The sequence below is a fragment of the Sesamum indicum genome, linkage group LG6, assembly GCF_026168435.1.
Source record: "Sesamum indicum cultivar Baizhima isolate 11 linkage group LG6, ASM2616843v1, whole genome shotgun sequence".
In the NCBI taxonomy this organism is placed as follows: domain Eukaryota; kingdom Viridiplantae; phylum Streptophyta; class Magnoliopsida; order Lamiales; family Pedaliaceae; genus Sesamum; species Sesamum indicum.
This window is the reverse complement of record NC_142662.1, coordinates 27,040,674-27,066,590: the sequence shown is the minus strand read 5'-3', so window position 1 is coordinate 27,066,590 and position 25,917 is coordinate 27,040,674. Positions and strand designations below refer to the sequence as shown.

The 25,917-nt window shown below is 37.8% G+C and overlaps 3 protein-coding genes across 6 annotated transcripts; all 3 read left to right on the top strand.

The window, feature by feature from the left end:
- The first annotated feature begins 281 nt into the window (after window positions 1-281).
- Window positions 282-10,001, top strand: LOC105163145 (uncharacterized). 4 transcript variants are annotated; one of them, XM_011081389.3, is made up of 28 exons: window positions 285-624; window positions 717-888; window positions 1,029-1,153; window positions 1,668-1,790; window positions 1,915-2,058; window positions 2,235-2,339; window positions 2,439-2,893; window positions 3,492-3,613; window positions 3,697-3,788; window positions 3,888-4,101; window positions 4,199-4,262; window positions 4,912-5,060; window positions 5,174-5,244; window positions 5,393-5,566; window positions 5,675-5,746; window positions 6,081-6,182; window positions 6,258-6,347; window positions 6,842-6,917; window positions 7,005-7,101; window positions 7,235-7,304; window positions 7,408-7,587; window positions 7,682-7,804; window positions 7,902-7,985; window positions 8,069-8,253; window positions 8,379-8,517; window positions 8,646-8,705; window positions 8,929-9,033; window positions 9,603-10,001. In XM_011081389.3, exons 1-28 carry the CDS (start codon window positions 538-540, stop codon window positions 9,714-9,716), a joined length of 3,594 nt encoding a protein of 1,197 aa, XP_011079691.1. In that variant the 5' UTR covers window positions 285-537; the 3' UTR covers window positions 9,717-10,001. The 4 variants fall into 4 exon arrangements, with proteins under 4 accessions (XP_020550202.1, XP_011079690.1, XP_011079691.1 ...); XM_011081388.3 differs by having other exon boundaries at window positions 284-624; window positions 2,235-2,893; window positions 4,933-5,060; XM_011081387.3 differs by having other exon boundaries at window positions 2,235-2,893.
- Window positions 10,002-12,323: 2,322 nt separating this feature from the next.
- On the top strand, window positions 12,324-16,889 carry LOC105163146 (kinetochore protein). Its single transcript, XM_088881140.1, is given in 15 exon segments — window positions 12,324-12,549; window positions 12,624-12,672; window positions 13,018-13,088; window positions 13,343-13,382; window positions 13,483-13,532; window positions 13,859-14,041; window positions 14,175-14,331; window positions 14,582-14,859; window positions 14,934-15,068; window positions 15,157-15,259; window positions 15,262-15,280; window positions 15,389-15,486; window positions 15,582-15,673; window positions 15,977-16,110; window positions 16,406-16,889. Coding segments are annotated over 15 exon segments (1,545 nt in total). The 5' UTR covers window positions 12,324-12,492; the 3' UTR covers window positions 16,485-16,889.
- A 744-nt stretch (window positions 16,890-17,633) lies between these two features.
- On the top strand, window positions 17,634-22,240 carry LOC105163147 (autophagy-related protein 18a). The gene is made up of 4 exons (XM_011081393.3): window positions 17,634-18,638; window positions 19,797-20,004; window positions 21,548-21,674; window positions 21,924-22,240. The coding sequence occupies exons 1-4, from the start codon at window positions 17,718-17,720 to the stop codon at window positions 22,012-22,014; spliced, it is 1,347 nt and encodes a 448-aa protein (XP_011079695.1). The 5' UTR covers window positions 17,634-17,717; the 3' UTR covers window positions 22,015-22,240.
- Window positions 22,241-25,917: the final 3,677 nt, after the last annotated feature.

The window sequence follows — 25,917 nt, the reverse complement described above, 5'->3', positions numbered from 1 at the left end:
GCCTTTCGAAAAAAATTATCTGACCAAATCAACCTTTAAAGTTTTGGCGTATGAATGACAAAATTATTAATCTTAATATTTTACAAGTTTTATAAATTTATTTATCTAAATATTTCAAAATTTTATTTAAGAAAAATAAAATATTTTACAAACTCTTTTATTTTTAAACAATGATATAGAATATAGATATGTTTTTGAATAAAGTTAGTGAAAACACCCTCACTCCTAATAACTTATTGAACTCCAAAATCCACGAAAGAATTAAAATTGTAGGCGAAGGCTATAGTATTGGCATAACCGATCTCCCGTAGTCATTCGTCTTTCATTCTCTTCTCTCACTCTTCTTTTCCTTTCTTCTTCTTCTCCCCCTCTCTTTCTCTCTACAATTAACACAGACATGTGTTATATAATTTATAATTATTAATAAATTTAAGTGCGTAAATATATCTATTTATCTCCTGGATAGGTTTCTTGATTTTTGGTTTGAAAAGATAAAAATTTAGGTTTTTTTTTTTTAAGATTACTAGATCAGAAAACATGGTTGAAACGCGGCGGAGCTCTTCTACCTCTAAGCGAGCCCTTTCTTCTCCGTCATCTTCTCTGCCCAAAGGAAAACGATCCAAGGTTAGGGTTTTGTTTTTAGTGATTTTTTTACTCTTTCCTTGATCATGGTTTTCTGGTGGTTTTGGAATTTTGAGGGTTTTGTGTGCATGCAGGCTGCGGAGGCGTCTTCTTCTTCGACGAGCGATTCACGCGCTTCGGAAGAAGTCGTTGGGGCGGTGGCGGCGAAAGAATTGGAGGCTGGATCGGCTGATCTGGCTAACGGCGGCGGAGAGAAGCAGTCGGATGATGTGGCGGCGGAGGTAGCGCCGGAGACGGTGGCCCCAGGTGAGGTTTTGGGTTCTTCTAGGACTCTATGTGCGATCTAATGCTTCGCATGTGCATTGATTCGATTGAATTTTGTGTTTCCCTTTTTCGTCAATACTTCAAGATTATTATGGTTTTAGTAATTTTGGGGATGGATGCAGGTGATTCTGCTATTGATGTGGAGAAAGGGAAGCCCGGTGGGCCGTCCGTGAATCGGGGAAAAAAACGGCAACTGAAATCCAATGCTGGTGCTGCGTGGGGGAAACTTCTCTCCCAGTGTTCACAGGTAGGCTTGCTGTTTTTACTACGTGTTCTGAATGAAAAGTTCCAGAACTAGAACAAATACATTTCAACATTGGATCAATTTTGTTCTTGACTGTGAATTTAGTTGATGTATGAAATGCTGCTCAAATATAGGGAAGGGTGCTATCCACTTTAAGCATTAGTTGCAAGAGAACTTTTAGTTTCTTCAATTAATTTGTTGTAGTGGAATTGATTACACAATATAACAGGGTTAATTCCTTGGCCAAGCTTTCCTATCATATTTGGGTGTTGTAATCCCTTATAGGTTTGTTGTAGAGATGTCAAGGATCCCGTTCTTATAAATTTTTAAGTACACGACTCACACTCATTTGCTCTTGGTCCTACATTCCCAACCCCCAGCCCTCCTCTTGACTTAGGTCTTACCTCAGCATGTTTCATGTATTGTATACTCTTCTGAAGTAGCATGAATGTTGCTCTCAATTTAACTAGCATCTAACAATTATCACTTTTATTTTGGCACAATTTTTTCCCCTCAGAATCCTCATGTGGTCATGGAACGTCCTACCTTCACTGTTGGTCAAGGCCGCCAATGTGACTTGTGGGTGAGAGATCCAACAGTTAGTAAATCCTTGTGCAATCTAAAGCATATGGAGTCAGAGGTAAAATGTTATTTTGTTTGTTTGTAGTTAGTTTGGTGAGAACTTCAACTCGTCATGGTATGGTATTTCGTCAAGATGCTGGAAACATATTCTGATGTTTGATTGATTCTATTACTGACTCTAGGGAGGAGAGTCACTTACGCTGCTTGAAATTACTGGGAAAAAAGGAGCTGTCCAAGTGAATGGAAAGATTTACTCCAAAGATTCCACTGTTCCTCTAAATGGAGGTGATGAAGTGGTTTTCAGCTCGACTGGTAAACATGCTTATGTATCCTTTTATCAACAGATTTGAGTTATTGTTTGACTATATTATTTTTGTGATAGTTAATTTTGTTTATAGTTGTTAGAATCATAAATATTTATAGTTTGCTATGTGCGGATGCGCCGGGGAAGTGATATTTATTCTTTATTAGATGCCTGCATATTTCCTTGACGTACTATTAGATTTTCCAACAACTCACCAGCATGAATGCTTCTGAAACGGGTGTGCCACCTTCAGTCAGCATATTAGAAGCTCATGGGGGATCCATAAAAGGATTACACATTGAGGCAAGATCAGGAGAACCTTCTGCTGTTTCCGTTGCATCGACACTGGCATCATTATCAGATAACCATGATGAATTATCTGTTCTTCCTCCATCGTGTCAGGATGACGAAGATGCGCAGCATGGTCCTGAAATACCAGCATTACCTTCTGCTTGTGAAGTGTCAGACAATTGTGTGGACACTGAAATGAAAGATGCTTCTGACCATGGTGATGGCGCCACTGTACCAGTTGTTGAGAAGACTGCTGCTCCATCTCCTAATGCTGCCAACGAAAATTTGAATGTTGATGCTGAGAATGGGAAGATTCTAGCTGAAAACAATGACTTGAGACCGTTTTTGCAGATTCTAGCAGGCTCAGTTGCTCCTGCATTGGATATAAGTGGCAGTATATCTAGGATACTTGATGAGCATAGGGCAATCAGAGATCTAGGCAAGGATTCTCATCCTACCATTTCAATATCATCAAGACGACAAGCGTTCAAAGACGGTTTGCGACAAGGATTACTACAGTGCAAAAACATCGAGGTTTCATTTGAGAATTTTCCATATTATTTAAGGTAAAAGTTTTGGGTTGTAGGCGTCCTACTGTCTACCTTTCTTTCATGTTATCGACGCCCCCCGCTTCCCCATTAATTATCACAAATAGAAGCACAGTCAATCTAATAAAGCCTTTTGTATTGATATGCCCACAACGAGACATGATTGCAGAAAGCAAACTGTAAGCTATAAGCAGTCCATAATTACTTTAAGAAATGGTTCTGGAAAGTTCATCTGTTGCCTTAGTAACTGGTGCATAATTGATCAGTTTGATATTGTTGTTATATGAGTGCAACAATGATTTGTGTATCTGTAGTCATTGATTTTTCTATTTCTGCGTACACATTTTCGTCATCTTTTACATGCTCAATTACTTGCTCTTTCTCCTCAATTTGACTGTCTGTGAACTCGAATGATATATAACTGTGTATGTTTAACCCCAAGGAGTTTTATCTTGTAACTAGCTTAACTACAGGAGTACAGGTTTAATGCAGTTATTCCTTGGGCTAGATTCTCACTATCCTTTTTTTAGGAATTTTTTAATCAGTTATATGTTAACCATTTTATCATTCTACCTCTCTGTCCTTTCAATATAACTAAGTCTTTGTTTTCTGACAGTGAGACCACCAAGAATGTTCTTATTGCTTCAACATACATACATTTGAAATGTGATAAATTTGCAAAGTATACTTCGGATCTCCCTACAGTGTGTCCGCGGATCTTGTTGTCAGGCCCAGCAGGTAATGTTGCTTCATGTTTTATTTATGTATATGAGTTTTTTTCTCTTGTTCTCGATCATTGGCTTTGTCTTTTTCCTTCATAGGCTCGGAAATATACCAGGAAACATTGGCCAAGGCTCTAGCTAAACATTTTGGTGTCAGCCTCCTTATTGTTAATACTATTCTATTACCTGGTGTAAGCTTCTTTTGTAGCTTTTTCAGATGTTCATATTGTTCATCAGTGTCTTTTAAACTATGTTAGTTTCAATTGACTGACAATTAGAAAATCATTTAGGGACCATCAACAAAAGAAGTTGATTCTGTAAAAGAAAGTTCCAAGCCAGAGAGAGCAAGTGTGTTTGCTAAACGGTCTGCTGCGGCACTACACCTTAAAAAACCACCCTCTAGTGTAGAGGCTGATATTACTGGGTGTTCTAATGTGAACTCTCAGGTCCAACCTAAGCAGGAAGCATCTACTGCCTCGTCAAAAAACTATACTTTCAAAAAAGGTATAATACTCAAACTCTCAAAGATTTCCATACCCCTCACCTTTTGTTTAGCTTGAAAGAATACACTTTCTAAGCAATTACATTGTTGTTTTGATAGGAGACAGAGTGAAATATGTGGGTTCTTTACCATCAGGGTTTTCTCCTACTCAAACTCCGATAAGGTAAATGCTGCAAATTTAAATTGAGTTTGCTGGGTGAGTGACTCTGGATTTCATGACATTGCTCTTTCTGCCATGAGCTGTATAAGATATAGTACAGTTGTTGAGCCATATTTCTGCTGCTGATCTTGTCAGTAATGAATTTGACTTATGGCGTGATGACTTGAGCATCCTCTGAATATTCTGTCGATACTGATTGTGGAAATTTCAGGTGTCTATTGAGTCCATCTTAATCCATTTTTGTGAGATTTCAAGTAATCCCAATTATATAGGTGCTCATATCATGGACCAATGCGTGGTGAAGATATACCTAGAATTGAACTAGGTGATTTTTGTATGTTTTGTTGAACCTCTCGTTTCTAAGTCGTGTGTTTTTGGAGTGCCTTGTGGGTGACATTCCAGTACTGTCCTCAGGTAAAACTCTTTAGGTCGGCATGATTTATTTGCTGTCATCATTGCCAGAGGTGGGTTTGATGTTTCTTCCCTCTGTTCACTGACCATGGCTTTCAGTCTACTTAATGTCTGGTCATCCACAAAATTGCATAGGATGTCAGGTTTAGGAACCGCACGAATTGCTACCATGATTATTGAATTTTTTGATTGTCGATATACTTTTCCCATATCTATGTCGGATGACATATATTTTGTCCAGGGGTCCAACTTATGGTTACAGAGGCAAGGTGGTACTTGCTTTTGAGGAAAATGGCTCTTCTAAAATTGGGGTTAGATTTGATAGAGCAATTCCAGAAGGTAATGATCTCGGGGGCCTCTGTGAAGAAGATCATGGTTTCTTTTGTGCAGGTAATTTGCGTTATCTATGTCATTTCCTGAGCTAATGGATTTACAAAGTCAGCTTATGCATTTATAAAGTGTAAATGAGCCTATATCATGGTTATTGTTTTCTTTATTTGCAGCTGACTTACTCCGCCTTGATAGTTCCAGCACTGATGACATTGAAAAGCTCGCCATTAATGAACTCTTTGAGGTAAAATCTACTGCGTGGTACAGACTATAAGAATAGCAAAAGAACGAGGTTTCTTTTTTACCGAGCATTGTATGCTTAAGAACAGATATATACTCCCTCAAAAAAGAACAAAGAACAGATATATATATGAAAATTTTAACTTTTGTAGGTTGCTTCTGAAGAAAGTAAAAGTGCTCCGTTAATCTTGTTTTTGAAAGACATAGAGAAATGCTTGGTTGGGAATCCTGAGGCATATGCGGCCTTTAAAATTAAGCTTGAAACTTTGCCAGAAAATGTTGTTGTAATTGCGTCACATACTCAGACAGACAGCCGAAAGGAGAAAGTAAGTTTGTGTTGTTTTCTTTAAACCTATTCTACCCGTAACCACAACATTTTGTTGTATGTTATATATTGTAGAACAGTCACTCTTTAATCTATATTTTGAACTCAGTCTCATCCTGGTGGATTGCTTTTCACAAAATTTGGAAGCAACCAAACAGCATTGCTCGACCTTGCCTTCCCGGTATGTCCAATTAACTGTTAAGTAAAGTTTAGATTCATGTTATCTTTTTGTTGTCATCTGTTTAAACATAACAGGAAATTTCCATTTGAGATTTGTCTCCACTCATTCTTTACTTTTTGAGCAATTTCTTATAAAAAGGTACTGGAATATAACCTGTGCGTTTACTTAGGAGGATATCATGTTGCTATTCATCTTTGTCGTATTGATACCTGCTTATCAAGCAATGCACTCATACACTTGCTCCTGCCTGCAAGTCAGGCAATTGCAATTTATCAAAGTTACCCCTGAAAAATGGCTCATTTTCTTAAATTAATAGACAATTTCGTGTCTATAGGATAATTTTGGTAGGTTGCATGATAGAAGTAAAGAAACTCCAAAAACAATGAAGCAGCTCAGCCGCCTTTTCCCAAACAAAGTAACCATACAGATTCCCCAGGTAATAAAATCTTGATCTGAACTTGATGTTTCTATTGTTAAGAAGCAAGTTGATAATCTTATTTAAATATGACAGGACGAAGCAGTACTGGTGGACTGGAAACAAAAATTGGATCGTGATACTGAAACACTGAAATCACAGTCAAACATTGGTAGCATTCGCTCGGTGCGTCATTTCTGTCCATTATTCCTTCATCATGCTCCCTGCTTTGCATTGTTTTCCCTGAAATTTGATATGTGCTAATACTAACGTGCTTCGTTCATGGATGTTGGCTAAATTCTTCTTTGGCTTTTATATGCTGCTATAGATTTGTTACGAGTAACACCATTCAAGTATATTGAGAGAACTTTGGAATTTTTCCCCCCCTTCTTTTAATGTACGTGATTTGGTGGAGTTTGATGGCTTTTCAATATAGCAGTTTGATGGCACGATAATATATTGAGGGCATAGTGTGATCCGTAAATGTAAACTGAAGAATAATATATGTTATCTCGCCTCGCTGGCATTACCTCAATGCTGACCAATTCTATTTACTTGGATTTGCTGGTATTCATAAATTTTGACTTGAAGTAAATGCATCGTATTTTCCTCTCATCTAGTTGTCATAAGCTTTTACTTTGACTTGATGCAGGATTTTTCTCTTTTCACATGATTTTCAGGTTCTCAAGCGCACTGGCCTCGATTGTCCTGATCTGGAGACTTTATGCATTAAGGACCAAGCTTTGACTAATGAAAGTAAGCCAGTTTCACACAACTTAAATCTCCCAATTAGGTGTGAGGTGCTCCAGTTTGATGGATTCATGCTTGTTCTCATGGTAATAGGTGTTGAAAAAATTATTGGCTGGGCTTTAAGCCATCACTTTATGCATTCCTCTGAAGCTTCATCCCAGGAGTTGAAACTTGTCATTTCAAGTGAAAGGTGAATTTATGTTGACATTCCTTGAGCAATAACAGAAGGCTGAGTGCAGAAACAAAACTACAGAAGATGAAAAAATGACTAGCTGGGGTTGGTTAAGTTTCTTACTGTTTTTCACTCTGCCTTAATATTGCAGTATCAGCTATGGGCTCAACATTCTGCAAAGCATTCAAAACGAAAATAAGAGTGTGAAGAAATCCCTGAAGGTGAAACTTTCTATCTCCGAATAATTTGCTCATACATTAGGTTGATGCTCTCGTGTATTGTTTCACACAATGTGTTACGTGAGAATGACAATTTGAATTTTAGGATGTGGTTACTGAAAATGAATTTGAGAAAAAACTCCTTGCTGAGGTTGTTCCACCGGGTGATATTGGAGTTACGTTTGATGACATCGGATCATTGGAAAATGTGAAGGAAACCTTGAAGGAATTGGTGATGCTTCCTCTGCAAAGGCCAGAATTATTCAGCAAAGGACAACTGACGAAGGTGCATAAACTGTAGTTGTAGAGTATATAGAAGTTTAAGTGATTCTTTATCTGTTATAAAGAGTTCAGCATGTTTACTGTGTCATTTTTGGCAGCCTTGTAAGGGAATACTGCTCTTTGGACCTCCCGGTACTGGTAAAACTATGCTTGCTAAAGCTGTTGCAACTGAAGCTGGTGCAAACTTTATCAACATATCTATGTCGAGCATTACATCTAAAGTATGGTGTTCTTATTAGACCTTGAATTCCGTACTCTTTTTTGTTCAATTTTCTTTTCCTCCTGAATATCAACCTGTCAATTTGTTTTTGTATTCAGTGGTTTGGTGAAGGAGAGAAATATGTAAAAGCAGTATTCTCTTTGGCTAGCAAAATTGCCCCAAGTGTCGTGTTTGTTGATGAGGTTGGTACAATCTTCTAGAATTTCCTTCTTGTTTTCTTATCATTCTCTTCTCTTATCTTTTTTTGTTCATCTTTTCCCCATAGGTTGACAGCATGTTAGGGAGACGGGAAAATCCTGGAGAACATGAAGCAATGCGCAAAATGAAAAATGAATTTATGGTGAACTGGGATGGCTTGCGTACAAAGGATAAGGAACGTGTACTAGTCCTTGCAGCCACAAATAGACCTTTTGATCTTGATGAGGCTGTAATCAGGAGGCTTCCGCGGAGGTTTTTCCTTTGCCAGACCTTATGGTTTTTCTAGTGTTTTCTAACGGAAAGGAAATATGTGTTTGTTGTATTTGACTAAAAATCAGCCCTAACCAGCCACTTCTTTTAAATGCATTTGGGTGCAGACTGATGGTCAACTTGCCAGATGCTCAAAATAGGGAAAAAATTTTAAAGGTGATATTAGCTAAGGAAGAATTGGCTGCAAATGTGGATCTTGAAGCAGTTGCTAGCATGACGGAAGGGTATTCGGGAAGTGATCTGAAGGTTTGGTGCAGTAAATGTCATATTCTGTATATATCCTAACTATTTTGCTTTCTTCTTATGGGGGTAATTATTCTTCACTGATTGTAATACTACTTTCTTTCAATTGGTGGAAAATTGTATGTTTCCAGAATCTATGTGTGACAGCTGCACATTGCCCCATAAGAGAAATTTTGGAGAAGGAGAAGAAGGTGTGTACACTTAACTGTATCATTTTCTTATAGGACATTTCAGATTGTTCAGACAGAATTTTGGTCTTAAGCTCCAGGGCACTTACTGAGATCTTTTTTCTTTCTCTGCTTCTCTTCCGTGGTCTACTATCTTTGCAGTTGCCATGTTTGTTCGTTTATCCCCCCCCCCCCCCTCTTCCCTGTTATAGAGGCTAATGTAATAACTTTAAATGAAAAATTATAGGAGAAAGCTTTGGCAATGGCAGAGAATAGGCAATTGCCTGCATTGCATAGCAGTGCAGATGTTCGTCCCTTGAGTATGGATGACTTTAGATATGCACATGAACAGGTACTTCAACGATTTTATTTGGAAATTTTGTCTCATTCATGTTGTACTCAACCTAATTTATGTTTGTACTCAAAACTATCTTTCATATCAATAGATTTACTGTTTTTCACTTGAATATAATATTTCCTCTGGTGATGGTTCTCATTATGTTTGTAGTAAGTGCTCACGATGCCTGCCAAAAAAGGTAACTGGGCTTTCTTGTTTGCCTTTTGATGTTGAATAAGGTGGATTTATGTAAAAAGAATTTAAGCGGGGTGTTACTCTCCACCAATTATGTCTAGGCAAATGCATTCTTGGCCAAATATAAACTAGCAACCATGGATGCATGTTCTTATAGCTACTGTTCCAATATATCTCATTAAGCGTTGATCTATAGCAGCATGTAATGGATACGACTAATGTTGAGGCACAAGATAAACATTAGGCTCTTGTTGGCCATTATGTTAATTGTTTTTTTGTTTCTTTGTTATGGTTTGGGGTGTTGTCGTGCAGTTGACAAAAATGAGGATGACCTGGACCACACCTTTCATATCGGGATGATTTTAACTTGTGTTTTCGTTCAAATGCAGGTATGTGCAAGTGTTTCATCAGAATCACAGAACATGAATGAGCTTCTCCAATGGAATGAACTTTATGGAGAAGGGGGATCAAGAAAGAAATCCTCACTAAGCTACTTCATGTAGAGGGGGGTTTACCAGAGCTGTATAGTGTTCGATGTTTAGGCGGTTCTCTTTTTGTTATTCGGTCTTGAGATATGGTTGGGAACCTGTGATCGCGGAATCCAATTTCAGGTTCCTCTCTATTGGAGATCTCTTTTGTGAACCTGGCACTTCTGTACCATAATTATTTTATGGGTACTTCACCAGATAAAAATGTTGATCAAGCTTATCCACTAATTTTTGGCGGCTTCACTCTGTCATCTGTATATTCAAATCTAACTCGCTAATCTATTTATCTTTCTGCTTGCTTCTCTTTCTATCCATGGGTGTACAACCCATGAAGGTGAAATACTGCAACTGTGAGGGGAGTGCTATTATTATAATTGTGGTATATTTTTATACTTGTTTTCTGGTGATTTGGGATTGGGTGGGCGGGACAAGATAGGGCTCTTTGTTTCAGATGGTCAACAAAGATAGTTCATGTGAAGTACTTTCCAGTCTTGTATAGTGTTTATGACTCACTCATTTTTAATGCGAAGTCCAACTTTATGTAGTTGCGTATGCAAATAGAGTTTCTGGGTTTTCCTTGGACATGATGGATATTCAGGTTTGGTGTTACCTTTATTCTTGTTTAGCTCCTTTGTTTTCCATGTACGACGTACCACCTTGTACTGTACTGATTTGTGTTGGCCGATATGGTATTGTGGGCTCTTAGAGTTATTGTATTTGTACTGTTATTGGTTCTTTGTGATGTTAAATTCTGGAGGTTGTATTGTGATTGACTGTCTTTAATAAAATATTGATCAAATAGAGTTTGTTTATGAGTTGGTGTGTTTAGAGGAGTTTGTTATGTTTGTCAAGTGCCCTCGAGGCACGCTCGCTTTTAACAATGCGTTGTTAGTGTCTTCAGTGGCTCATTCTCTAAATTGTCATAGTTTATTAAATGTAACCACAATGAACTTTTAGGTTCCTGTTCATTTGTTCAGAACTTTGCACAAATGTGAATTTCTGGCTGAGATGGAAGAAGAAAGTAGAGCACCCAGTCAAATACCATATCATCCTTCATATGGCTCATATGCCCAGTTTTTCTGTTGGACCAGAATGTTTCCACTTTTAACAAAAAAGAACTGCTGAATGGTATATGGACTCTTGAATCTCCTGATGACTGGTACATAAATAAAAGGTTTAATGCTCAGCTTTTTGTGAATAAATAGTAAATTAGTACACAAAAGATCACAATAATATTTAAAGGAATTAGCAATTTCAAATTCTCGAACTGAGTTCTCTACTTGAGTTACAACCTTTCTGGTTCTGTCAAGTCAAAATTTAGTTTGTGTAATCCTTTTTCAGGAATTGTTTCCTCAGTTTAGCTCATCTCCATGAAGAAATCGAGGCGAGTTGTCCATCAAAACCTGAAATCAAGCAAAATAGCTCAACGATGGAATCCCGAGATTTTTGATACAGGGATCATGGAAATCTTAGGTCCCGAGTGATATCATGCGACAGTTGCTCCTCCCAGAGAGATATAGCACCATTTTGGTAGCAGTAGGATACGATCTCAATTAGTGTTATACTATTTTTATTACAAATTGAAATATGTGTACATTATTAAGCAGCACAAAGCACATAAAATTGATCAAAATCGAATGCATAGACCTAACAAAAATATTTAGAAACCTTTGCTCAATCAATCAAACAAGTTTTGAAACCTAATCACAGGTATACTCCATCCAGACAGCAAAGCGAAACTGAAACCTTCCGATTTACCAACACCGAAACGTCTTCAACTCACCTAAACCCGCTTTCACAAGGCTTTGAGTTTGGGTATGGGTCACCCGTTCAATATCACTACAGTTCTTCTTTCCAAACAAAAAAGCGATCAACGTTCTTTGGGGCCAGCAACGACTGCTGTATTTAACATTCTTCCCATGTAATCCATAAAAATGGGATTGGATGATGCAGGCTTGGAAACGAGCAACCTCCGTGTCGGGCGGTGGTTCCACCCTTTGGGTGGGGGTTGAGACGCGTGCGAATCCTTTAACCATTGTGGCCAGAACCAATCTTGGCTGATAAGCATAATTTTTCACTTGGTCCAGCTACTTTGGATTAACCAAACGGGGCTTACAATCTCCTGCTGATCCTTATTATTGTAATTTTGATTAATTATATAAAGAAATTCATATATTAGGTTGAGAAAAAGAGAAGAAATATTTGTCCCATATAGGAGAATGATGGAACAATGATAGAATTTGTTAAGGTATTGTGGAGGCGAGTGTTATACACTTATATTTTAATATCCCACATAAAAAGTTTATTAATATAATAAACTCCTTATATTAAGTTCAAGTTCAAATTTAAATTTGAAGTGTTATGAAGGTTAAAGTAAACATGGGATGCCCCACAAGTGCCTCCCTTGCCTTGGCCAGGCACTCTTTGGGGAGAGCTTGTTGAATTGAGGAAAGTTCTAAAAAGCGACAAGTATTTTTTTGACAAAAAAATAAAAAAAGTTTAAAAATGATATGAGAAAATTACCTATTGGAAGGATTAATTTGAAATAAGTGAAAAATATATGGATTATCTTAAAGTTGAAATCGGCGAATACAAATTTATTCCCATGTACAATGCAAATTTGTTCTGTTGTAGAATACAAATTTAATATTTAAAGTAAAATAAATAAATAAGTAAATAAAATAATGAATGGAGTCTTGGTTTGGGGCAATGAAGATCCATGTTGATTGGACAGTGTGAAATTTAGGGCTGGAAATTCATATTTCAATCTTCTTTCACAAGTTAGGCGCAAATGTGGAGGAGAAACGCACTGGGAGTACGAAATACAACCATAATTTCATCAAAGACTGTAAGTTGTTGAATCCCCGCTTGATGTCGTTGCTTTATCTTCCGGGCTAATAATTTTTTTTTGCCACATTTTAGTTCAAAAATAATGCGCAAGAAGACCAAGATTCTGATCAGAGCATCTCTGGTAAAGTTACTTAACACGAAATTGTGACATTAAATAAATTTTTGATTATGCAAAGGTTTTTATTATTTTGATATACTGTCTGTTGCGTGGTTTGTTAAGTTATTTTGGTGTCAGGGGCTTGTCTCTGCTACATTGTTGAAATTTTGATGATTAAGTTGTGATCGCACTGGAATTTTGGTTCTGCCACACGGTGTAAAATTTGGTTATCAATTGTTACTGTTTTTGGGTTTTTGTTATGGTATATCTGTTTGTATGATTGAGGTGTAATTTGCAAAAGGTTGATTCTGCAATATTTAGCTTCAGATATCATTATCTGCCTATTGCTTCTTCATGATGATTTGGCAGAAGAGGAGATAGGTTTGGAGGATGAGTGGAGAGGAAATGCGATTTCCTTTGGTGGAGCAGGAGATAACAAGGTAATTATTCTGACCAACCATCATATACTGCTTGGATGTTTAGTTTCTCTTTGCGTGCATCTCTTTGGCTTTTATTGGCGAAGTAAGGGTGAAATAAAGCAGCAATTTAGTATGAAAATTTTGGATTGCTATATCACAGTATTTATCTGTGTACAATCTTCACATCCTTACTGGAACACATAACAAAGTAGTATGATTTAATGTTTTTCCTTCTCTTGTTTTACAATGGTGCAACTCTCTATGCTATTTGGCAGGGGGGTATGCAGGTCTTATCACAACTTGAGCTACTTAGAGGTATTTTCTGTGGTTCTTCCTTTTTATGCACTTGAGCTGTATGTCTTGTCCGAGAACTAGCTGGAAAAAATTAGTTATGACTTATGATGCACATCTGCAGGTTCTTATGAACTTCATTCAACTGAGAAGGAGGCTGTATCATCTCATGAGGTATTGACTCAACTCTGAAAGCTACAATTGCCAATTCTGTCTCATTTAGCTGGAGCTGCCACGTTAAATAGCTTTATTAAAACAGAAAATGCGTTTGCTAGAAAGTAAGGTATTGGAGGAAGCATACTTTCATACGACAGGAACATGGAAGTTTCCATTCCTTTGCATATAAAAATTTGGGATCACTGTGTAACAGCAATGTGCAAGTTTTTCTTTTCTTGTGGTTGCCGTTATGGTTCAAGTGAAATGATGAGGATATATGACACTTAAATTTCCATCAGAGTTCACTGCTTGTGGTTTCTGTCTCAGAATCTTGTTTTTGGCAGAGAAAAGTAGGTTGCCATATTGATGATGAAGTTGAAGATCCTCTCTTCAATGATGGGGATGAAACCAACCTCTACACGAGAATTGCTAATGCTACCTGTACCCTCTCAAATGAAAGAATAGTCTACTTACCAACAATGGGTTCAGTCTCAGATTCAGATGAAGAAATTGTTTCCAATGATGAGGTGTGGCAGTAGAATAATTTAGTTCCCTCTCATTGCTGCTTTATTATGAAGAATGCCTTATATTGGAGCAGACCAAAGGCTGCTATATTTTGTGACAATAAACTGTTTTACTGTTGGGTTGTCATCCATCTAGAAAATCCACCCTCCTGCGCTTAGGAGTGTACTAGAGAATGTGGGTGGCACATGCTCTGAAGCAAGTCAGCAAGTGGAGACACTAATCCGATTAAATGAGAATCCTAGCTGTTCCTCATCCCATGGTGTCTTTGTGAAGGAAAAAAGACCCTCTATAGGTACTTTGGCATGCATTTTTAACAAAAGCAATAGATAAGAGATCACATTAAGCAATGTATGTTTTAACTGAGTCTTGTCGCTAAAGCAAATAAGGTTCTGTTGAAATGTGTCCTATATCTACCCCTTATTACTTGATTCTCCCTTAGTTCCAGAGTATTTGCTAATCAAATCTATTCTGGGGCTGATTTCTTCCTGATGTAGGTTGTGCCTTGAACTGATATTTCATGTACCTAATGCACAACACTGCAGGTGCAGGTCATAGTACAAAAGCCAAGCCCAAATTTTTATTCCGTTTGCATTCACGGATTTCAAAATCAGATGAAGTTAGTGCTGTAGCTGGTGAAGACATGAGCAAATTTAAGGATGAGTCTGAGCTGATTTTTCATGAAAAAGAACCCAAACAGCCAGAAAAATACATAGTCCCATCCGAACTGGCCCATAAATATGATCTGAAAGAGCATTCGATGGTTGAATTTCTAGACTGCTTCCAGGAGAGGAGTGATCTGCCACTAGAATGTCCAGAACCAGTTGAGTTCTTCTCCATTAACTATCATTTCTTCCCTAGTTCTGCATTGTAAATTAAATTATATAGATAATGCAGATTAAGGGAAGAGAACGAAGAGTGCAGATGGTTTTAAAAAGAAATAAGTCTTCATTCGGTTGTAGGAACCTGGATGATGATGATGACCTACCTGAGGCTCTGGATAGTGGGCTTCCCTGTTGCAGTGATGATGAGGTATTTCCAAAGTAACTGGTATTTTTGCAGTTACCATGAACTTCATTCATCTATGTGATCATGCTTGCCTGTTAAATGGTTGCTTCAGGAGAATCCTCAAAGTCTAAAGTCAATGATCCCTAGGAGGACTATGGCAGATCAATTTCATGAAGCTTTGGGGACAGTGTCTGCAGTTGATGAGAGGCCCCACTTGGCTTTCCAAGACCGTTCTGGTAGGTATGGACCTGGTGCTTGTGATATGATCTCATAACTTAGATAATCTAATGTGGCTTATGACTCTGATACATGTTTTTCATACTGTTCATTGATAAATTATGCAGCAGTGGGCTATATGGGAAGTTGCAGCAAGTGATGCTGAGCGAGAAAGAAAAAGATATGGATTACTTCAAGAATATAAGTGCAGGAATCAGTTCCAAAGGTAAAAGCAAATGTTGAACATTCCAGTTGTCAATATATCAGAATTTCTGGCATCTTCCTCTTCTCAGTGTTTTCCCTTTTCCTTCTTCTGTTCAGATGACCGAATGTGCATCTCCATGAGAATTTTGTCAAGGTCTCTGGAAGCAAAGCTGATTGTTTGTTCTTGCGCACCTGTTGGAGAGGGAAAGGTTTGCTTTGCTACCTGAACATCAAACTAGCTAAAGAATGAAAACCATAGTCTAGCTTTAGCAAGCAGTTGCATTTGCTGGAATCATTTCGGAAGCTAGATCCTTACATAGTCTTGTGTGTGTGTACAATCATGGAGTAACAACTTTAAAAGTTCAATTAGAAAAATACTTAAATTTTATGAAAGGAGCAACAAGTTATGTGACTTAGTGACTACATGATTGACTGAACAGATCCACTAGTTTCCATGCATGATCCTCTATAATGACAGAAAAATTACGTGATTACATGTGTTGCCTCTTCAGAAATCATATTGGGAGGATAGCTTGCGTATGAGAATGAAAGGGGTGGCAAGGACTTTGACCATCATCTTCAACCCGAGAATATGTAGTGATGTTGAGCTGGAAGTTGGCAGCCTGATTCTCATACACCCTCCTTGGTATGAGCTGCACAAGCTGTATCCTTTATATTTTTCTGGTCCAGTACACTTCCCCAGATAAGTTGGTTCTGGTACACTTTCTGTACAGTCACTCTGGTGATTTAGAAGAGCAGTGGAGTGGAGCAAAACTGATGTCACAATTTAAACTATATATTTACTAATTTTCATATTATATTTCATACTATCACCATGATTGGAAACCGTTTTTATATCTATGTTGGCAGATCTTGCTTATTCTACTTTCCCTCCCTGGGGGTAAATGCCACGTCTCATGTTGTGCTGTCTTTTGGAACAGGAAGGAGGTGGAGGTGAAGGTGAAGGGGAAAGATGAAATAATCCTTTTGTGCCTATATTTTTCCCAAGTCCAACCTTGACTAATCCTGCTTTTTAGTAAACAAAAGATAGTTGGATGCGACACAGTATTTATGAACTCAACTGGATCCTCGCACCGAGTAAGAGTTGTGAACATGTGAGATGGATGTTGCTGATGCTGCATAACTTTATTACTCGGGAACTTGGTATTACCCTGTTAAAACACTTGGTGTACTCCCATCGCACGGGGCACAGAATTTAGTTCAGAATGGGAGTTCATGGATTTGAAATCCTTTGCAACACATAATTAGCCATACAAAATCAATGGATTTGTTATCATGCATTTGAAATACTTAGTTGCAAATCTTCCGATTCAAATTCAACTTGAAAGAATTAATCTCTGACTCATTCCAATAATTCTGTTCAGAGGGATATTTTAATTCCAAATTTATGAGATTATTTAACAACCTGTTGGGACTTACTATTACCTCTAATATCTTGTATGTTTTTGAGAAAATTATGCTGATCCCATTGTTGTTTCCTAGGTTGTCTGGAGCTATAATATTATAGCATAATGTTGAAAACCTAAAAGGGTTGGATTTTAATACCACACTAAAATGATTTACATTTTCCCTGAGGTTGAAGGATGATTTTGAGTCTTATTAAAATTTAATACTGAAACGTTGTACACTACATTTGTCCATATTCCATGTTTGAAGTCCAAGTATTACTCCAATTTGATTTTTTAAAAAATGCTATTCTGTCATTGGATTCCAATTCTTTGTCCAGGTCTCAAATTTTGGCAGATTCTGGATCAAATATTTTGTCGGATGGTACCAAACTCTTGCTGTGTTTGGAATTGGGAGATTCAAATAGGAGAGCTGCATAAAGATGTATTAACCCTGGGGTCTACTTATCATACCCAGTTCGTGATCGGATCCAGAATTCGAACAATTTAGACCCAAGAGGTTATTTTAAAACCCATTTTGTAGATTGTTTTTTAACAAAACAATAACTCAAAAGTCATAGCTTTGGGGCGAAGCCACATCACCCCGTTTTGGACGAAATCCTACATTACGTGTCCTCTAATTAACCAACAAAATACACTTTTGCTTTCTTGTCCACTCTTCAATTACCCATTTTATCCCTCAATTAACCAGCCGCTGAAAGGTTATAACTGTCAATTCAGCACCCCTCGACCCCCCTTTCTCAACTTTCCTCATCCTTCCGACCTCTTCCACTCGCACGTTTAATCCGCTTCCCTTATTTCCTGTAATTCCATCTGTGTCCCTTCCATGGCCGCCATCTCCAGCTTCTCCTCTCATCCAAACGCTAACCCGAACCCCAATTTCATCTCCCCCATGCTCCAGCCATACCTCGAACAGCAGCAGGAACGGATACAACCTGAACCGCCGCCGGATGACGCAACCCCGCACGACCCCTTTTCCAACAAAGACATCGGGGATTCTTCCGCCACCACCGATGACAACTCCAACACCAGTTCTACCATCCCGAACCCAAGCGCAAACGCAAACGCAAACCCCAACCCCAACCCCAACCCAAACGCAAATCCAGGCCCAATTAAGCTCCTTCACGTCTCTTTCAATCAGGACTACGGCTGCTTCGCTACGGGTACTGATCGCGGATTCCGAATCTATAACTGCGATCCCTTTCGCGAGATCTTCCGCCGTGATTTTGACGGGAACGGTGGCGGAATTGGCTCCGTCGAGATGCTTTTTCGATGCAACATCCTTGCGTTAGTCGGCGGCGGGGATTCGCCACAGTATCCGTTGAATAAGGTCATGATTTGGGACGATCATCAAAGTCGATGCATTGGGGAACTGTCCTTTAGGTCTGACGTGCGTGGGGTCCGGTTACGGAGGGATCGAATTGTTGTTGTACTCGAGCAGAAGATTTTTGTGTACAATTTCGCTGATTTGAAGCTACTGCATCAGATTGAGACGATTGCAAACCCTAAGGGACTCTGTGCGGTATCGCAGGTTGCAGGGTCATTTGTATTGGTGTGTCCCGGGTTGCAGAAGGGGCAGGTTAGGGCGGAACATTACGCCTCAAAGAGGACTAAATTCATCATGGCCCATGATTCTAGAATCGCTTGCTTTACACTCTCTCAGGATGGGAATCTTCTGGCAACTGCAAGCAGTAAAGGAACTCTAGTTCGGATATATAACACCCACGATGGTAGTTTGCTGCAGGAGGTAACTTATTGTAATCGTATGGTCATTATCTTTTCTTAATTTTACTATTGCCTCGTGTTGGGATTGAGTAGATTTGCAGTTAGTAGAGAAATTTGTTCCATGGTTGTTAGTCTGTGCATTAGTAACAATATAAGACTTGTCCAGGTTTTATTGCATTGTGAAACATGAAAAGCATCAGAAGGCAGAAAGCAGGCCAGGTTACGAGGTTCATACAAAATTCAATAAGCTAGGGTGGAAATAATTGCACTGTCAATACATTTGTGCTTGTGATACTTGATCCATTAGATATTTGCAGATGGAAAACTTTTGATATCTTGTGTCCAACTCGTGTATAATTTGGAAGAAAGCTTGAGCTTTAAGGATAAGCCTCTTTAAACATGAGCTAAAGCGTGAGCTCTAGTTTCAGGCCAGTAGAGCTTGGATCAACTGTCAGGCGTTATTAATGCATATTGTGTCACATTGATTTTGGATACTCATTTGAAGGCTTTATTTATATGATTGATAAAGGAAAGGACATGCTGCTGTTGCCGGCCAAAGACTATGGCAAGGAGACAGTGATAAGAGGGGTAAATAGATGATATTACTACTGGGTTCTTAAGCCACTGGGTTACCCTCTCAAGTGATTAAAAAGTTCACTTATGAGTATCACAGCCATTGTATTCTTTCATACTCTATCTTTAGCCCCATCGATCTGTGTCATCTGGTCCTGAACTTATGTATATTTACTATCGCCGGTCCTTGTTGATGCCTGCTGCTAATCCAAGAGTGCGTTAACAAGAATAACTATGATTTCCTAAGTTCTGTATAACTGTATAAGCAGGGTTTATGGTTAAGCAAATTAGGATGCAGTAGCTTCTTTCAATTGGCTCTGTTTCTGGTTGCTATGCCTTCTTAATTCTTATTATTTTCTTAAAAAAAAGATGTCTGTGGTGGATGACTGTTATTTTCTTCCAGGTACATGCACTTTATCTTTTCCTGTGGCCTTGCTTTTTCCTTTTATATTTCTTTTCTGATTTTATGTCTGTGGTGGAATCGTGTGAAAGAGAGTTTGTCCTCTTTTCTTCTGTGTATTGTATTTTCGTTAATCAGTCTGCATTCTTGCTCTAACTGCAAATTCATGAAACAAAGATCTGAAAGAGAGCCACTCAAATACGGCAGGTACGAAGGGGCGCAGACAGGGCAGAAATATATAGCCTGGCATTCTCCCCCACCGCGCAGTGGCTGGCAGTCTCAAGTGATAAGGGCACCGTTCATGTTTTTAGCCTTAAAGCCAATTCTGGAAATGCTGGAAGTGAGAGATCGACTAGTCCTCCTGGTCCAAATCTTTCTGTTGCAACTTCGAGTTCCTCTCTCTCTTTCATTAAAGGTATAGAGTTTCTTGAAGTTGCACACTTTGTGCTACTGATATATTGAAAACTGTTGTTTTCCTTCATGGATTAATGACAAGTGGACTGGTGTTTGCTCATTAAATTTCACTGTCTAAAATCATTTAGAGAAGGTTTGTGTCATGTGATACAATGGGGGACTCATAAATTGTGTGCTTTAAAATCTGACTTGGGAAGGGCATCCAGTGTGTTTGGTCTTTATTAGTAGAAAGAACAATAAGAATCCTCTGGATGATAGGAGATTGTATATTATAACTGTTTGTGGCAGATATGGTAGAGAATTTCTTTAAAGTACCTGTACAATAGACTATTCTGTTACAAAGTCCACCTGGTTTGTCCAAAGACGGAGTATATGCACAAAAGGAAATGCTCGTTATTTCGTTTATGGTTTCTAAGCCAAGTAAAGCTCTGATTGTCTTCAAATGTGCATAGTTTTATTCACCTTTTTTGTTAGCATCCCTATACATGAGTATCAATTTGGAATATCTCATAAATAGTTGTCTGTAATGGTTCTTGTTAGTGTGAATCACCTTTGATCATTCAACGCATGCAACGTTGAAATCTTGATATTGTTTGGTTCAATGTTTTGAAACCCAGGCCGTCTATTGAACCGAAAAATTAAGTGGGTTACGGGTCGTTGATTCAGCCGTTGTCGAACCAGTGATGCCATATTTATGTCATAAATAATTATTAATATTTTAAAAATAATATTCAATAAAAAATAATATTAATATATTTAATAACCTATCTTTTTTTTTAAAAAAAGAATCATTGTTTTTCTTTGAAACATTAATAGTTCAATAGGATATATAATATAATAAAATAAATTTAAAAACAAACTAATAAAGATCAAATACAAGAAATAATACTGCCCATTTTTAAATCTAACAGAAAATCAGATACACTAAATTATCAAAAATAATCTAACATAAATAGCAAAACTGAATTGAGAAGAGAAATTTGGATTTTATATTTAGAAATAACATAAAATAGTTAAACTTAATAAGAATTTTCCTAATTTAAACAGAAATAATGCACATTTTAAAAAATAATCTATTATTCTTTCAGAAATAACATAAAATAATGGTACTTAAATAGAAATAATACACATTTTAGAAGAGAATTTTATCATATTACACTTTATTATTGACCCACCCAGTTCAATCGACCCAGTACCAAGTCATACGGTTCACCAGTTGTACCACTGGATCGAACGGTTTTCATGAAAAAAAGCAGTTTTTTTGGCTCCTCCGGTTTTTTGGTTTCAACTGGCCCATTTTGTGGCCTGGTTGGCGTTTTGGACAGTCCAACTGTCCGGGCGTGGGTTTCAAAACCTTGGTTTGGTTTCCATCATGTTTCTTACTTTTTGGATCTTTGGGTGGGTGCCGGTGTTAGCAAGTGAATGAACTTGCATCCATGCCTCCCCTTCCGTGGATGAATAATTGGCAGTCACGAGTAAGCAGAAGATAAACTGCTTTTTTCCTTTGGCGCTTGTTGGGTCTAAATGAACTTTTAATATGACAGGAGTGCTACCCAAGTATTTCAGTTCCGAATGGTCAGTAGCTCAGTTCCGTTTGCCTGAAGGATCCCAGTATATTGTGGCTTTTGGTCACCAGAAGAATACAGTGGTAATTCTCGGCTTGGATGGAAGGTTAGTTCTCATAATCCCATCAGGACTGCTTCAATTAGTAGGAGCTTTCCCACGTTCTAGTTCATATGCAGATACCGGCTTCTGTTATATCTTCTCTGGTACCCAGTGTCTGGAAAGTCTGGCCAGTGTACCCTTCCCTCCAAAAGTCACCCAACATGCACACCCCTAAGATCTATCTTCAAATGTCATGTTGCCAGCTGTCTCGCTTATTTAGAAAATAAATTCATTTGTAATTGGGATAATATGCAGTTTTTACCGCTGCAAGTTTGACCCAGCAACCGGCGGGGAGATGACACAATTGGAGTATCACAATTTTCTCAAGCCTGAAGAAGCTTTTTAGATGGGCTGGATAATGTGCATATTTTTGCACCGTATGCTCTGGTCATCTTTTTCCCTACTAATTTGTGGATCCATGATCATGTAAATATCGAGTGTAAAATGTAAATTTAACCAACAGTTTGAAGCTGGGTAACCTATGAGGACCTTAAATTGTGAAAATGAAAAAAAAAAAATGTCAGCTGTACAAATTTTATTTGTTTGGAGATAATCTTTCATCCAGTTCTGTACTTGGTATGGTCTTTATGGTAGTGTGGTATATTTGTGGGGAATCAATCTCTCTGGTAAGAGATATAGATGGGTCCAGTGCTGTTTTGTCATTCTTGAAGGCTGGCAAATAGGGTTTTGCGATGGATGTGTATCGTGTTATGTATTGTGAGAGAGATGGCTGAGTATGTTACAAAATTATCCTGTGGACTACATTGGAGTGCTGGCTTGAAAGTGGTGTAAGTAAATATTTTTTAAGGACAATATTTTCATTTAGTGTTTGAGGGTTATTTAATAGTATGAAATATGTATCTAATCGTTTATTGATATAAGGATCAGTTACCAGAGGAAAAAAGATCATAGTATAGCAACTAGCAACAACCTTGGAAAAGACTCGAATATGACAAGGAGGACCAGAAAGATTGTTCTGTTTAAGAGGGCCCCCAAGATCAAGAATTTTTTAGAATGAGATAAAACAGCATGTAAGGAACAATACAATAACGCCCCTGTACGTTGTTGGAATTCATGTGGATTTATGGATCAGACCACATATGATGATGATATTACATAGTTAATTATTCTACTGTCAACATAGTTGAAAACATACTTGTCAAGCAGTTGTAACACCTCTCAACCTACAAACCAAGGAAGGATTGTACTCCTTAACTTACGAACTACTGACAGTATAATATATAATCCCTTAGTGAACCATTCTGAACCTACAACGCTCCAAAAATTCAACCCTTAACTAATGCAAAGATGTTCACACCCGCACTCAGTCCACCAGCTCCAGTGAACCAAGTGTTCTCATCACACACACGTGTTCCAGCTGTGTTATTTGTGCAAATCAAATTGAAGGATCCGCAGCTCTAGTCGGAGGATTCCTATGATGAGACTACGTACGGCTTCAGTTCAGAGTGTACTCTTCACTTGAGCTGGTGGATTGGCTGGGAGTGCAAACATGTTTCCAATGCGATTGATTCAATATAATAATAGTTTGCTACAAGTTTGTGCTTACAAATCACTTAATCAGTGATGGCAATCAAGGTCCACGGACACCCTGTCTCCTCTCCTCAGCAGTACAGAGAGTTCTTCTCTGCATAGCAGAGATACATCCCGAATACCAATTTTTTTTTAACCAAAACCACCTAGAGGTGGGGGGAGCTTTTCGGAGTCCCCAGTCCTTCTATATTAAAACGCCCAAAATACCAATTTGTGCTTCTAGATATGCCAAATGATCAGCACAAAAAGGAACCCTTTATTTCAATCAATGTAATTCGCGTACTTCACCGCCTCGTACCAGACACATAATTTTTGCAACTTTTTCTCTTAATTTAACAATATGTGTTTGCTGGTGCAGCCATTAGGTCAGGTCCCAGGCCTTTGAAGATGGTGACTTGAAGCTCTTTGGTATAGTATTCTTCCCCTCAAAGACTTGATTAATTTGTATTGGTGTTAGGATTTAACAACTAGTTTTGTGTTCATTTTCTGGCACTTCAGAATCGAGGGCTATAACCAAATACATCTTACATGCATATGCTGACATGGGAACCCCACTGATCAAGTCAGAAGTATGATGCTGCTAGTCAGAAACCCAACTGTGAGATCTTGGTCAAGGCATTTAAGGGCCCGACTACTGATGAAGCTGTTGTGGAGATAATGCAGGGTGAATTAGGGAAGGTTCTTGATGTGTACGAAGCCCAATTGGATACTTGGCCGGAGACGAGTACTCGTTGGCTGATCTTCATCTTCTCCCTATCATCAACAAATTGTTCAAAAAAAGGTTAAGTCTTTGTTCGACGAGGAGCAAATTGATGATCATCAATTTGGAGCAAACTGATCTCTTGGCCTGGCCTGCCTGGCAGAAGGTTCTTGAAAGGAGCAAATTGTGATCATTATCAGGTAATTCATGTGTTCCTTACCCTTTCTTGATCAGTTTTATGATATTTATGCTTTGTTGTTTTGGAGAAATCATGCATCACACTCATTCATCAGGCCTGGTCTCCCCGATGATTGTGGGATATTGATGATCAAATAAAGAGATATTGACAAAGCAAATAAAAAAATAAAAGAGATATTGATGATCATCATGTGATGGATCGCTTTCTTTGAATTGTACACCAGTCGCACGACAAGTATGTTGTACTTGCCAGATTCGACCAAACTCGATTTTTGAACCCACTTGGCGAAAAGGAGACCAGCCTGGTACAAACAGTCCCACAAATATTTTTAACAGTATAACAAGTTTTATCCTCTTGGATCACTTACTATCAATATCTTGAGGATATGTACGGCCTACTGCACACCATGAGGTCGTGTTATTGATCTACGGTGTACATAAAATCGTACAATCCAACTGGCATATATATATATATTGGCTTTCCTACATCAAGTACAATTTTTATTACTCCAGTTCTTACGCTCTTTTATTAAGAGACCTTAAATATTCACTAATTTAAGCATTAGAAAGTCGTTACAGGAACCCACGCTGACCTAGCTCTAACCCTGTGTTCTTTTACAGGCTTATTGCATATATTAGAAAATTATTCAAGACATTCGGAATAACGGAGTCTTTAATATCCAATATAGAACATCAAGATATTTTGCGGTAATTTCTGGGCAAAACAAAAATATTTCTGTAGGGGTTTATTTACTATTAAGGATCACTTATCAGGGAAAACAAACCAAAAATAGGGAGGAAAAAAAACAAAAAAATTAAGAGGTAGGTGGGAAACCTTGGAGAAGACTTGTCTCATATATGATAAAAAGAAGATCTAGATTGTTCTGGTTATGTGGGACCTCACACTTTCTAGTGCACCCAAAAATGTAGGACCCCAGAAAACCTCTTAATAATGCATGAAAAGTTATGTGGGATGTGAGATCAAAAAATTATGGCTGGCTTTCAGAAAATGACTTCAAATCTAATGTGTAATTATGGAGGTCTTAATATTGAATTCAAGATTAATTCAACAATTTCCATTATGAAATAAATTAAAGATCAAAATCAATTCGATATTATTTACGTATAATTTGAGGTATACAGTAATAATTATCTGTCTCCTCAAAAAATAATGTTAAAACTTATTTTCATCCATGATTTTGGGTTTACAGTTATTTTTGTCCTCTTTAAAAATAATCTGTCTGAAAGTGAATTTAGTGGTTGTAGTTGGAATTGTGCATTGTTCATGAAATTTTTGGTCGATGCGTCAAACCTAATTTTGATAAAAGTAACCCAGTGATTATATTTTTATTGATTGATATATACTCAGTTAAAAAATTGTTACTGTAGTACGTAAAAGTTTGATAAAACCCCAAATTTCAAAACCAATTTTTCTACATTTAGTCAATTGTTGTAGCGCTGAAATAATTGAAAAATAATGCAACTTGTCAAGCACTCTCGCAACAACTCTCCACCTACAACGCTCCAAAACTTCAACCCTTCAGCTTATGCGCTCACACATCATTGAAAATATAGTAATCATTGTGTCTCAATTTGCTATTAATAAGTGGGAAATTCTCGTTTAAAAATGAATTTGATAATCAAGTTTGAATCAAGTATATGACAAGTACAATATAATTATCGTGTAATATATGATTAATTTGATTCGATTAAAAAAATCTGATTTTTATAAGAATTTTGACAGATAAGTTCAATTATTGACTCACTCTCCACTACTACTATAAGAAACCCAAGCTGCAA

Bases quoted from the DNA above. Each gene is read 5' to 3' on its own strand.
- LOC105163145 (XM_011081387.3), top strand. From the start codon at position 538: ATGGTTGAAACGCGGCGGAGCTCTTCTACCTCTAAGCGAGCCCTTTCT. The intron at 4,263-4,911 runs GTAAATGCTGCA...TATTTTGTCCAG, and splicing joins CCTACTCAAACTCCGATAAG to GGGTCCAACTTATGGTTACA. The intron at 5,747-6,080 runs GTATGTCCAATT...TCGTGTCTATAG, and splicing joins TGCTCGACCTTGCCTTCCCG to GATAATTTTGGTAGGTTGCA.
- LOC105163147 (XM_011081393.3), top strand. From the start codon at position 17,718: ATGGCCGCCATCTCCAGCTTCTCCTCTCATCCAAACGCTAACCCGAAC. The intron at 18,639-19,796 runs GTAACTTATTGT...CAAATACGGCAG, and splicing joins ATGGTAGTTTGCTGCAGGAG to GTACGAAGGGGCGCAGACAG. The intron at 20,005-21,547 runs GTATAGAGTTTC...TTAATATGACAG, and splicing joins CTCTCTCTCTTTCATTAAAG to GAGTGCTACCCAAGTATTTC.